Source organism: Halichoeres trimaculatus, unplaced genomic scaffold (assembly GCF_033239565.1).
Source record: "Halichoeres trimaculatus isolate MK-OKI-2021-1 unplaced genomic scaffold, fHalTri1.1 fHalTri1_scaffold_16, whole genome shotgun sequence".
Classification (NCBI taxonomy): Eukaryota; Metazoa; Chordata; class Actinopteri; order Labriformes; family Labridae; genus Halichoeres; species Halichoeres trimaculatus.
The window spans coordinates 11,476,370-11,488,879 of NW_027437194.1; the positions used below are offsets into that span (position 1 = coordinate 11,476,370).

The window sequence follows — 12,510 nt, forward strand, 5'->3', positions numbered from 1 at the left end:
GTCACATGATCCACAATTTTTGCAGACGAACTGCAATGCGCATGCGCAGCTTGTGTCTGCGGTCCACACCAACCGTAAAGTAAGCTAGATGTTTGTGGTCGTTTGTTTATCTTCGCTGCTTGTACCTGTATCGACATTAAGTTTCAAGACTGCACAATTGCGGTTTGAGTCGTAAAAACCATTTACCCGTACTCGATATCTCAACCCCGGCCGTCGCAAAAGAACTCAACTTACCGTCAGCCCTTTGTTTATTGTCTGAAGTCATGAGGTTGCCTCCTACTTTCCGTTGCACAAACTGAAGAGCTGATGGGATACTTGCAGTCACTGTAGTTCATTTCACAAATGGCACGCACCTGACTGCATTTGACAAACAACCCTAGCCCGGATAACTGGGGAATGGAGATTTGGTGTCTGTAACTGCTCTAACTGAGGTGTTAGCCTGTGCCAAGGAGTTCACCATGATGCCAGTAAGTAGTGCATATGTTTGTCACAGTATCTTATTCTCACTTCCACAGGTTTTGTCTTTGCAATATTTCTCTGAAAGTTTAACTGTAGCAACGAATCATTCTCTATATGGTAGAAATAATACAGAGATTGGGTTTCAGATAAAAATAAACCCAGAGGAACAGAATGAAGCCCACATGGACTCTTTGAACCTAGTTTGGTGAGTGGGATAGGTCAACACTGCTCGGACACATTCATAAAACATGTGAGACCCGTAGCTTTAAAAATGAAGGTTAAGACTGCACATAACCTAAACGTAAAGAGCTGTTTCAGTGAGTTGTTTAAGTTTGCTTGTTATTTGGACATCGTGTTATAAAAGATTGTCATGTAACCTCCTGATACTGTCCAGCCTTCAGTTTCAGTTGCGTGTGTTGCACTGTGTAGTCTTGATTTCCCCCCTAAAACTTCCTCAACTTTGAAGGGAATTCCCTTTTATATTTTTCCATCCTCTTCAGTCAGGTGTGTATTTTATAGTTCCTTGAACTAGTTCCTTGTAGTAAAGTAAAGGCACAGATTGTAACAGTAGTTAACAAAAACACAACTAATCTTTTCATGTTTGTATCAGATATTGTATTGTAATAAGTGTTATTAATTCCCTTATGCACTCTTGTTGATTTTGGTTAGAATTTAAGTGAATTTGTTTTTACTTTTTTTGATATTTTTGAGTCATGATTGTTAAAACAAATGCCGCACTCACAATGTCAACTAACGTGACAGCCAACATAAACCTGGATGCCTTTTGAAAATATAAACGCTGGCATATGCCACGATATGTACATCAACTGGTTGTGCCTGAAAAGTCCAAATACCATGTAAAGAAAATACAGGCTGCAGGTTGCAGAAATACTAACAGAGTCGAGCAGTGTTTGTAGTAAAAATGCTGCCTACACAGTTTGGTGTCTCAACATTCACCTGGGGCAAACACAGTGACTGGCTTCCTCAAGCAGCTTAGGAGATAAGCTCACAATGATTGTCCTGCCTGGCCTTGAGTGAGATTGTTCACACAAGCTGTCTATATTTGACTTTCGGCATGATGTTTTCAAGCTGCAAAAATGGAAAAGATTGTCCTGTAAAATTAAAAAATACCCATTTTGTTATTTATTAACTCTCACTGATAAGCAGAACTAGCTTTCATTTGCTCACATTCTTGCCTTTTAGAGCTAGCCTAAACCCAGGGGACCTTGATTTTAGAGTGTGGTCAGAATTTTTAATGATTATACTTTGCTCACTATGTAATCTGCGAGGATTTGTGACCATGGTGACTACACCAGAAGGACTTACGTGACATGAAAGCTTAAATTCAGAGTACCTCATGCATAACCAAGACGTGAGTGCCAACAGTCAAAACAAAACCTATACCAACTGTTATGATTGGTGTAGGTGTGATGCATTGATGTACGTGTTGTTTTTGTTATCAAGCTAAATTGCAGACTCAAAGTTTGATGTCATTATGTCATCACCCTCCTAATTTGCTGGGCAGCATATTGATTTTTCTAAATGCCAAGAGGACATCCTGGATCCTATTATTATGGAGCTCAAACTTCACAACCACATGTATTCCTCTCGAGCTTCTGGTTAGTCTTCTTATGTCACTCATATACAACATACCTGTTTTATGAAATTGGCACTTCATGAACTGGAGCTGCAACATGCTTATCAGTCTATAAAATGTCACACTGCATCGTTAACCCCAAGGTGATGTCTTCAGATTGCTTTCTCCCAATCAGCAATCCAAAATGCAATGACTTCTTCCCTGACGTTCATACTTGAACCACATAATATTTGGCTTCATACTAATTTCAACTTGAGAAAACGCACATTAAAACCTAAGTACGTGTGCTGAGTCTAATTGAGTATTAACTTGTTCCAAATAATTAAATTCATCAGGTTACAGTACTCAAACATCCCTTATCGTGAAATGATGATATTTTATGTTGATGAATATGTGAAGAAATGTGACTCCAGATGAAATATGGAGGTTTCAGCCAGTGAGAAAAACTCGTCCCTATACTTGAACTAGCAGAGAGGGGGCTGGCAGGGACTGGGCAGCAGTCTAAGTACACACACACTCACACAGACACACAGTACATTCCTCTGTCAGTCCCACATCTACAGCAGCTGGGCAGAGAAAGGGGTGCTTATGCTGGACAATGCATTCTGCCGTTGTAAGGCAAGATCAGCTGAGTAGGAATTTGTTAGGATTAGTACAAACCTAATTTTATCAAGCAATGCAAAACTTCTGTGATACACAAAAGAGATTTTGAGCCTGTCATCAAAAATATTTTAAAGATGCAAGAAATTTTTGCAAGACAAGCAGAGAAACAAAAGTAGAGGGCTGTTTCTTCCTAGGTAGTTTAAGTTATTAAAAAATCAGGTTTCAAGAAATAAAGACCTGTACAGTATGTAGAAACTATTTGTTTTCTGTGTATTGAATGACGTTTATCAAGAGGATATTGTTGTACAGAAATACAGTCTTTAATTTCACAGTGTAAAAAAGTATTTACGTTTTCCAAAAAGGCCTGGTTTTAATTCAGTTATGCTATTACTGAAGAGTGCTTCTTATTCAATTTGGATTTATAAAGCACAGGATGAATGGACATATTGAGTATTCCTATGCAACTGCAATGAATGTGTCCATAATAAGCTTCAGTTGTTGCTGTTTTCAGTACATATGAAGCAAGGAGGAGCAAAATAACCATCAGTCATCCATCTTAATCGATCTTTATTTATACAAGCACAACAAATGTTAGCTTAAGACAATTTCCAGAAACATTGGCATGTCTGACTTTGTGGGTACAATTAAATTTAAAGTTGTTGACAGACAGAGGGGAGAGGGAGTCAGGAGCTTTGTGTGTCAGTTTCCCCAGCAGTCTAAGCCCATAGCTGCATGATAAAGAACTGGCTCAGGCCAAAGACAGCTCTAACAATAAACTTCATCTAAAAGGACAGTTTTTAGCCTATTCTTGAGAGTGTCTGCCTCCCAGACCACGACAAGTAGATAATTCTAAAAAGAAGCCTGATAACTGAAGACTAACCTCCCATACTACTTCAGGGACCACAGGTATGACAAGCAGGCCTGCATGCTGGGAGCTCAATGATCTAGAGGGGTGATAGGGCTCTAAACTGCTTGAGATATGATGGTGCATTAGGTTGGAAAAAAAATATTCTTGGTTTTTTATTTTTATGGGTAGCCAGAGTAAAGAAGCTAACACTGGAGAAATGTGCTCTCTCTTCTTGATCCCAATAATCCAGTCTCGAGGTAAATGAAAGCATGTACTGGTTTTTGTAAGTGAGTCATGTCATTAGAAAAACCATCTCTGGGGTGTTTCAGTCCAAAAACAATGACTTCATTGTTTTCTGAATAAACCAATAAAAGAGAACCTATTGTTATACAGTTTTTATTTCCTGAAGGTGTGTTTCAGGTTAAGTTAACAATTGGTTTCTTCTGGGTTGTATGATAGATACAACACAGTATCATCAGCATAACAGCAGACATTTTTGGAGTGTCTCCTCATGGTAGTGTCCAGAAGAAGCACAGGTGTGGTCCAGGCACTGAGCCTTGTGGAACTCCACTTGCACCAAAATTCTCAATACCCAGCCTTTCAGGATGAGATGATGAAAGAAGTTTGGAGACAATGAAAAAAAAGTGTGTGTCAGTGCCAGGAAAAATGAATTTGAAAGCTGAAAGTATTCAGTTTTACCATTACATGTCATGCAAAATGGTCACAATATAGCTTGGCCTGATGTGGTTGGACATAAAGGATCATGTCAAAGAATGCAAATTAGTCTTTACTTAAAGTTTTCATATCTATCTACTGTTCTTCACATATTACACTACATGTCTTTGTAACATTTCTTCCTGAATGAAAGCTTAAAATGTTTTTCTTTATTTGTTTTTTGAACCACTAAATTCGAAATTTAGGGCAACTGATGGAAAACTTAAGCATCATCCGAGAGTGAAAGCATGTCCACAGTAAACTAATGCTGAGAAAGAAAGTTTGTGCACAAAAAATATTTCAACTGATTCAAGGCAAAAAAAAAAATCAGAATTTTGAAATAAGTATGTTGCAAGCGCTCATGTTGCAGTAACAATAAAAAGGGGATTTATTGAGTTTCATTGTGCAGGCCTAATTGGGGTCTGTTGAAAAAAATAAGCCCTTGCTGATGTACCTCTCTGGAGCGCACACTGTATTAGCTGATTATAGCCTCACACCAGAAAGAATGAAATGATCTGAGGGTCTGGGTTTGTTGAAAGTGTGAGAGAAGGCAAAGCTTGCTTTGCTTGAAACCCGTGAACAGTTTTTCTTAAACATCTTGTCCTTCGTTCAGCATAATTTCTCAGATTTAGGATGATGTAGACGTATTTAATGGTGTTTTCTGTTTCTTTAGATGTCTTTTGAGCTGTCGGACACAGTGACACTGCTGTTTGACTTCTGGGATGTGCGGGGACCTGCAGGTAGGCTGCCAAATGTCAAACGACATGTATACAAGTCTCCATGTGCAGTAATCATTTTCCTCTGAAAGATCTCTTGTGGTTGTACTCAGAACCAGTTTATCTGGTTATAAAGATAATGAGATGTTGTGTCAATAGACACTGCTGGTTCCTGATCATTCTGGAGATGATTATCATCATGCCAAATAAAAGCACATGTATTATTTATACTAATGTTCCAGTGAATATGGACTCTGGGACAGTTATCACCTTTACTCTGTAGGGGGAAGCTGTTGTGGGCTTAAATCCCCAAAAGTCACAGTGTGTCTTAACATTTTTAAGATAGGGTGTAAAACGAAGTTTCAGAAAATTCATAGAATCCTTCAAATTCATCTGCAGCTTAATCCAGCCTCTTTTTGTTGTCCATTGTTATTTTAAGTAAAGGTAGACTACCAGTTGGTCAATCGATTGCATTTTGAAATAATCCACAACCGCCATGTCTGCACTCAAGAAGTGGGTGTAAAAAACACACAAAAACAACAAAAAACAATGTCTGCAGACACTTCAGGCAGCCTCGTCACTGTGGCTGCTGTTGGGCAATGACGCTGCCTTCCCTGTTGTTTAATTTGATATTCTGCATTTTACATTCTGCCACATTTTCTTAGTAACCATCAACTTGCCTTTATGATGACATTATAACATCTTTCTAATCCTAACTGACAGCATGTCAGTCTATAACAGTTCCTGGCAAATGAGTCATTTAAATTCTGTTATGATGGACCTGATGATGTACTTAAATGTTGCTTCATGACCACAAGTGTTTTATTCTCAGACCCGACCAATACTTGAATGTCATAGTACACACAATTATTTATTATTAAACTATAATTTAGCTTAGAGTATTAAAAGAGTCAATTTGACTTCTGTTGAATGTAGTATTGGGTACTTTTCACATTTGAAAAGATACAGTATTGATGCCCGGTACCTGGCAATCCGTATTGGTACTCAGCAGTGCCAATTTTTTGTACTTTTGTGTGTGTTAATGTAGTAATAAATATTAATTTGTCTGATGATAAAATCTCAGAGTTCAGTTTAACACATTTATTTCGAGGCAATGCTGTGTTCATGTCCATGATGGAAAATCGTCCACTTTTCCACTCCCTCACAGTCACAAGGATGTGTTTAGGAATCAAAACATGGTACCGTTTTATTTCACATGAATTGGTACTCAGTACTACTGATGGAGTTCAGTTGGTACCTGTAAAAGTACCGAATTTGGTACCCAACCCTAGTTGAATGTGACTGCAGTTTTTTCCCCAATAAATCAATTTTATTCAACCAAATGCCTACCACTACCTTTGTTGTGCCAATCCTGGAGAAAATCTTTGTTTTGTTTTATAAATTAATTTATGTTTGGCTAAAAAAGAAGAGGTCTTACTTTATTGATTTGACTTTATCTGGAACTGAAATCATGGTAAGAAAATAACCAATAGGACTGCACATCACTGTTACTGGAGCTACTCTGAACTTAATAACGAAGTGAATATTCTCGATAACATTTTTACCAAGTAAGATGAGATGTTTGATATCTCTACTTTCATAAAAGTCTGCGTAAGTGAAAACCATTCTCGGCTCCACATAAAACTCCAGGAAGTCTTTGTATTTTGCTGACGAATAGTCCAGAACCTTTGATATGTGTTTTGCTCTGATTAAATCAAGATAAGTTGATTAGTGTGTTAAGGGGCAGTGATATTTGGATTTTTCTGGCTGTTTCCATCCAGTCTGTAGGCTCAGCAATGCAATCCGAGTGTAGTATTAATCTTCTTATTCTAATGAAATATGTATTTTCCAAAGCAGCAGAGAACAAAGTTCACAACTTGAATACCTGGGTCAAAGTATAGATACTCCTGGACAAATATTACCTTTATGAAAGAGAGAGTTTCTCAGTCAGAATACCACAAGGGTTAAAATGCTGGAGTACATCCCCCACACAGGTCTACACTCACACAGGTGACTTTTATCACATGTAGAGGAGTCAAAGTAGTTACACTGAGGTGAAGTACAGATGCTAAAAAAGTGTTTTAAAGCACAGTACTCAGGTAAATGCACTCAGGTTGTGTTTGTGTGTCATGACTCTGTATCCGCAGGCATGGTGTTGTCTGTGTTTGTGGTCTTTTTGCTGACCGTCTTCTACGAGGTGCTCAAAGTGTGGAGGGTTTGGCTGGGGGTCAGGCATAAGATGTCCCTGCACGAGTCCCGGTACGCCCCCTCCTCTTCTCGCTGTGACAACACCTCGGTACTGGAAGCCAGCCCCTCTGAATCCTCACTGACCCCCATAGACTCACATCCTTCAGCTTCAAACAGACACAGGTCAGGATCCTGTTCACATTTGTGAAAACAATGATGTGGTTTAAAGCGATTTCTGTGAGCGTTTCAGGATAATTTGGGTCAAGGTGAGCCAGAGTAGTAATCATTCCTCTGCTCCGTCGCAGCCTTTAGGTTGTTTTCTTTGTGGATCGTGTGCCTGGAGTTTTGTTCTGCTGAATGTTTCTTGAACTGTGAAATATTCACATGAGAGATTAAACATTGACCCATTGCTCTGTTAAATGGTTTACTATACACTTTTGTAACCTACACAAAGAACACAGTGGCCAAACAAACACCACATTATTTTGGAGTTATCAGAAAAATGATCGCATAAGAAGTCTTCATGATAAGTCTGCTGCATATGCACAGATGATCCTTCTAACTTTAGTATTTTTGCTCTTTTCACCTCAGCCTGCTGATGCACATTATTCAAACAATCCTGCACTTGATGCAAGTGTCTCTGGGCTACATGCTGATGCTGTGCGTCATGTCCTACAACTTTTGGGTCTTCATTGGTGTCATCGGAGGCTCTACGCTCGGTTATTTCATCTCATTCCCTCTCTTGGATCAGCTCTGATGGTATGGACACTTTAAACAGCACGGTGTTTCGGCTGTGGTGAGCGGGGAACGTACAGACGGACTTCTGTCTGTGTCAGTTTGACAGGAATACTAAAGCATTAGTGCCATAGCAGCAACTTTCTTAAACCATTCATCTAAATCATGTTGAAAATGAAATCATACTCAGATCATCAGTCTTCTGCCTTCAAGACTTGTTTACTTCAAAATATTTAGAAAAATCAGTGGATGTAGTAAGGGGACTGTTATGACTGGGAGGATTTAACTTCCTTAGACTAAAAATAACGATGAGAAGAGGCTCTGTGGAATCATCATTTCTGTTTTTTTTGCCTGTGTGACTGAAGTTTCTAACCACTATAAAATGTCTGTATGTGTTGTGCCTCTTAGGTGATTTCCACCTTCTTAAGGCGACATATCCTGAACACTTCCATTCTTTGACTCCTTCCTCAAAAGGTCAAACTTGGTGTGCTGAATCCTCAGGGGTCTTTTCTTTTTTTGTAAAAAAAAAAAAAAAGCTGAAGGACCTAGAAGCTGACTTGTATTTAGAGCTAAGATTAAATGGTCATAAGACTTAATTCTGTTTGAGGATCTGGATCACATGACTGTAGCTCATAAAGTCTTTCCGATCAGTCACCTTGGTTCACTGACTGATCACTTTCAGTCTCACAAAAAGTTGTCAAGGGACAATAAGAGCTGATCATGTGGTTCTTCAAAAATCATTGACAAAACTAGAAGAAAAAAGCTTGAGTGCCTTGCCAACATTTCAGAGTTTCTGGGTTTTGTACTGAACTATGCTTTCTTCTCTTCAGAGGCAGAGTATTTTAATAACTGTCTCCAAAGATAGAGCCATATTGAGGTATATGAAATCACTTGTGGTGTTTTTTGGGGGTAAATATCCAAAGTTTTGGAATGATGTTTTCTGTCATGTCTGAGAGACCTTTTTGAACAAAATAAAGAACAAAGTTGACGAAACGGCTTTATTTACTCACATGTTTCTTTTATATATTTGAGTAAGAAGACGACCCTGGACATTCAAGAAGCACTCCTCAAACCAAAAAGACATCTTTGTAATAAATAAAGCATGGTGCACAGAAGAATGGTGTTTTTTTTATCTTAAGGTAACGGTTGTAGTGTGTGAATCTGAAAGCAGCAAACTCAAAATGTGCCTTGGATGCAGGAAGACAGTTTCACAACAGGAAAGTGACTCATGAAAAAAGCAGGAATTAGAAATGTCTCCGCCGCATTTGAGATGACAGCAGCTGAGTCTGTGGATGAGAGACGGTTCAAAACAGACAAACTGATTCATCCAATAGAAGAAGAAATAAAACTGTCCTCTATAGAGGTTTGCTAATTCATGAGACTTTTGAAGTGATTCCATATCCTGTTTAATCCCAGTTTTTGCTTCATTTTTATCCATTTTTTTAGTGATGGTTGAGGTGGGTGGGATTACAGTTTTACATTTTAAGTTTTTCAGACCTTGGTTCACAGAACTTGTGCCTCCATGATTTACAGGACAAATAATCATAACAATAGTAAGACTGCCACTGAAACTCTCACATAGATAAGGACGCAAGAGTTTTGTAAAATCCACTTCATTCTTTTAAAACCAGATTTTTAACTTTAAATCAAATAAGACAGGATTATATTAAAAAGAAACTGTTTCAGATGTAAGTTACGTGATGCTGTGAACAATATCAGTGACTTTGGGAAATGCATCAGAAGCAAATATGAAGAATCTCCCTCATAACCGGACAGAAATCTGCCTCTGATTACAAGTTCATCAAAATCCAAGAAGATAAGAGTTGTTACTTACAGAATTTTTCCATCTAAACCCACTGGCAACGAAAAATAACAACAACAAAAAAAAAATCGTCACAAACATTTTTTCATATCTTATGTATCCAGTTACAGTGAAGATGCTCAATCTTTCTTACAGGTTTGACATTTAGAGTTGAAACATTAAGGCCACTTGTGAATAAAAGAAAATAAGTTATAAAGAGAAAGACATTTATATCCTAAAGTTATAAAAATAGAAACTTTTAATGCATTAACACCCCCCTTTCCACATCAAAAGTTTGTTTGTAGTGCCCCCTTCTGCCCAGAAAGACTATTTAAGAGAAACCTATTCACCCACAGTAAATTTAAAGGAAGAATTAAACATTTTCTAACTGCAGCTGTGAAAATAAGTTGAATAAAAAATATTTTTTCTTTGTGTGTACAGAATTTACTCGTGTAAACAAACATTTATATGATTTAAAAACGTGAAGTTCATGCTGAGTTTCTCCCTTGCAACTTTAAAAAGCAAATCATGACTTACAACCCCTTAACCTTGCAGCGCAGCATGTTAGGGCCTTGATTCTTTAATCAGATATGTTGAATTCAGTTACGTCTAAGAAACAACAACAACAACAACAACAACAACAAAAGATCAAAATTCAATACCTTGCAAACAGAGAAACCCTTCACCACATCAGGCTACATGCAGTTTAGGATGTGCAATATTTACAACAAAGAAAAAGCAACACTTTGAATTAACTTTTAAATAAAATCCTCATCTGCTCCCCTTTTTCCTCACTACATGGGGTGCATCCCCTTTGTTTCCTCACCAAGTTTTTTCAGTTCTTTTAGAGTTCTGTTCAGAGAGGAGTGCATTTCTACGCCACCTCCACCTCAACTTCTACAGGATCAACAATTTTGTCCTTTCCATTCAGCCCGTTTGTGATCGGCTCAGATTCACCCTCATCCAGACCCTCATTGGTTGGGGACTGGAAGCCGCTGTCACCATGTGAGCTGGAGTCCGTAACTAATGGAGGCTTTGGTGACGACTCGCTATCTGAGTCTGCAGTGGAAATCTCTGTGATCTGTCCGTCCTCCTTCACTGCTGTCTCTACTTCCTCCCCGGCTTTGTTGTTGGCTGTTTCCTCCTGATGCTCTGTGTAAACTTTCTTCTTCACGCTCCCCTTCAGCTGCTGGAGAAGTGACTGTGGGGACGACTTGTCTCGTGGGGATTTCCTGGGGACGTCCTCCACCACAGTGGTGACGTGTGTCACATCCTCTTCTACTCCATCTTCCAGGGTAACTGTGCCTGTGGCAGGCTCTGTCCCGTTTGTGTCTTCGCTTGGATTCTGCTCTGACGCAGGAACCGCCATCTCCATGACCGGGTTAATCAGGTCTCTGATCTCATTCACACTGTCAGGAGACTTGGGATCCTCAGGGAGACCAAAGTCTTTCTCCTCCTCTTCTTCCTCCTCTTCTTCTTCCTTTTCCTCAGGCATGTCTGTGCCCTCAGACATGCCAGCGCCCTCTTCTGGGATGAGATCCACCCCTGGGACTTCTAGACAAGACTCATAGGGCAGAGGAACCCCATCCAGCTGGATCATTGACACCACCTGCTTTCGCCTGCTCCCAGAACCTCCACCTTCACCACCGGCAGAGCCTTCTACCTCATCACCTCCAAATTTGGCGGCCCAGTCAACTTGAGAGTTTTCTCCTAGGAGGTGCAGGTTTGGGTCGCTGTTGGTTAGGATGATGCTGTCCCTGTAGAGGTTGTGTCTCCTCTGGACAGCTGCCTCCTTCACAGCTGGTCATGGAAAACAAGAATCACTGAGTTAACAAGTATTTGGGGTAAATATGAAATAAAAATGCTAACTTCCCCTTTAAGTTTTGCCTCTCACCCATCATTATGTCCTTAGTGACAGACTGCAGCACCACCTCCTCAAACATGTTTTCAACCAGCAGGAAACGAGAGAAGTCCTCAAAGATCAGCTCCTTGAAGCGAGGCAGCTCCTGCGGATGAGACGGTTTATTAGGCTGTGTTCTCACAAAACTTAGCTTATTTATGTTAGTTTTTGCATCATGGCGGACCCTAGATTTAGGTGTTAAATCTAAGCTTAGCCCTTGATTCAAATAACAATTCTACAGACAGGCACCAAACTGGTGATTTTATAATGCATAATAGGGCCTAAAAAGAGTCTTCAAGGCCTGCGGCTCAAGCTTGAATCTGACTGGTATCCACTCCCTGTCCTCAGCTCCACACTCTGTCTGCTGTCCTATCCTCTTATTTAAAGAAAAAAGTCCTTCAAAATCATTTGGGTCCTGATAACACAGACAGTTTATTAGATACTGAAAATGTTGTAAATGAAGAGGATGTATAAAAATTGGCTGCCTGTTTTTCAATCAATCAATCAATCTGTCTTTATTTGTAAAGCGCTAAATCACAACAAACGTTATCTCAAGACACTTTACATAAACATTCACAGGTCTAGACCCGTAAATGTTGATACAATTTTATTAGCGGAAACCCAACATCAAGACAAGATATAGAGTCTTATCTTATCTTAATCCACCATGAGTACAGGACTTTGTAGCATTTAGCAAGTTACAATGGCAAGGAAAAACTTCCCTTTAACAGGCAGAAACCTCGGACAGAACCAGACTCATGTTAGGAAGACATCTGCTTCGACTATGCTGGGGTTAGAGAGAGACAGAAAGAGGAGACATAGTAGAAGAGAGAAGTATAGAGAGAAGAGGTCTAGTTTTTTCAATTTGGCAGTGGCCTGATGTAGGTCCAATAAAGGGTCATCGCTAGCTTTAAATGAAGAAGTTGACTTTTGAAATCTATGATTTTGTTC

The 12,510-nt window shown here is 39.3% G+C and overlaps 2 protein-coding genes across 2 annotated transcripts in view; one reads left to right on the forward strand and one right to left on the reverse strand.

Moving 5' to 3' along the window:
* On the forward strand, positions 1 to 8,909 carry slc31a2 (solute carrier family 31 member 2). The gene is made up of 4 exons (XM_074690795.1): positions 1 to 467; positions 4,894 to 4,960; positions 7,084 to 7,306; positions 7,715 to 8,909. Exons 1-4 carry the CDS (start codon positions 459 to 461, stop codon positions 7,878 to 7,880), a joined length of 465 nt encoding a protein of 154 aa, XP_074546896.1. The 5' UTR covers positions 1 to 458; the 3' UTR covers positions 7,881 to 8,909.
* niban2a (niban apoptosis regulator 2a) overlaps positions 8,881 to 12,510 on the reverse strand; it is a 27,531-nt gene continuing 23,901 nt past the window's right edge. Inside the window, exons 13-14 of the mRNA XM_074690793.1 lie at positions 11,554 to 11,665; positions 8,881 to 11,459 (exon numbers count right to left, since the gene is read on the reverse strand). Coding sequence (XP_074546894.1) covers positions 10,534 to 11,459; positions 11,554 to 11,665 — 1,038 coding nt within the window. The 3' untranslated portion in view covers positions 8,881 to 10,533. The remainder of the gene's footprint in view (positions 11,460 to 11,553; positions 11,666 to 12,510) is intronic.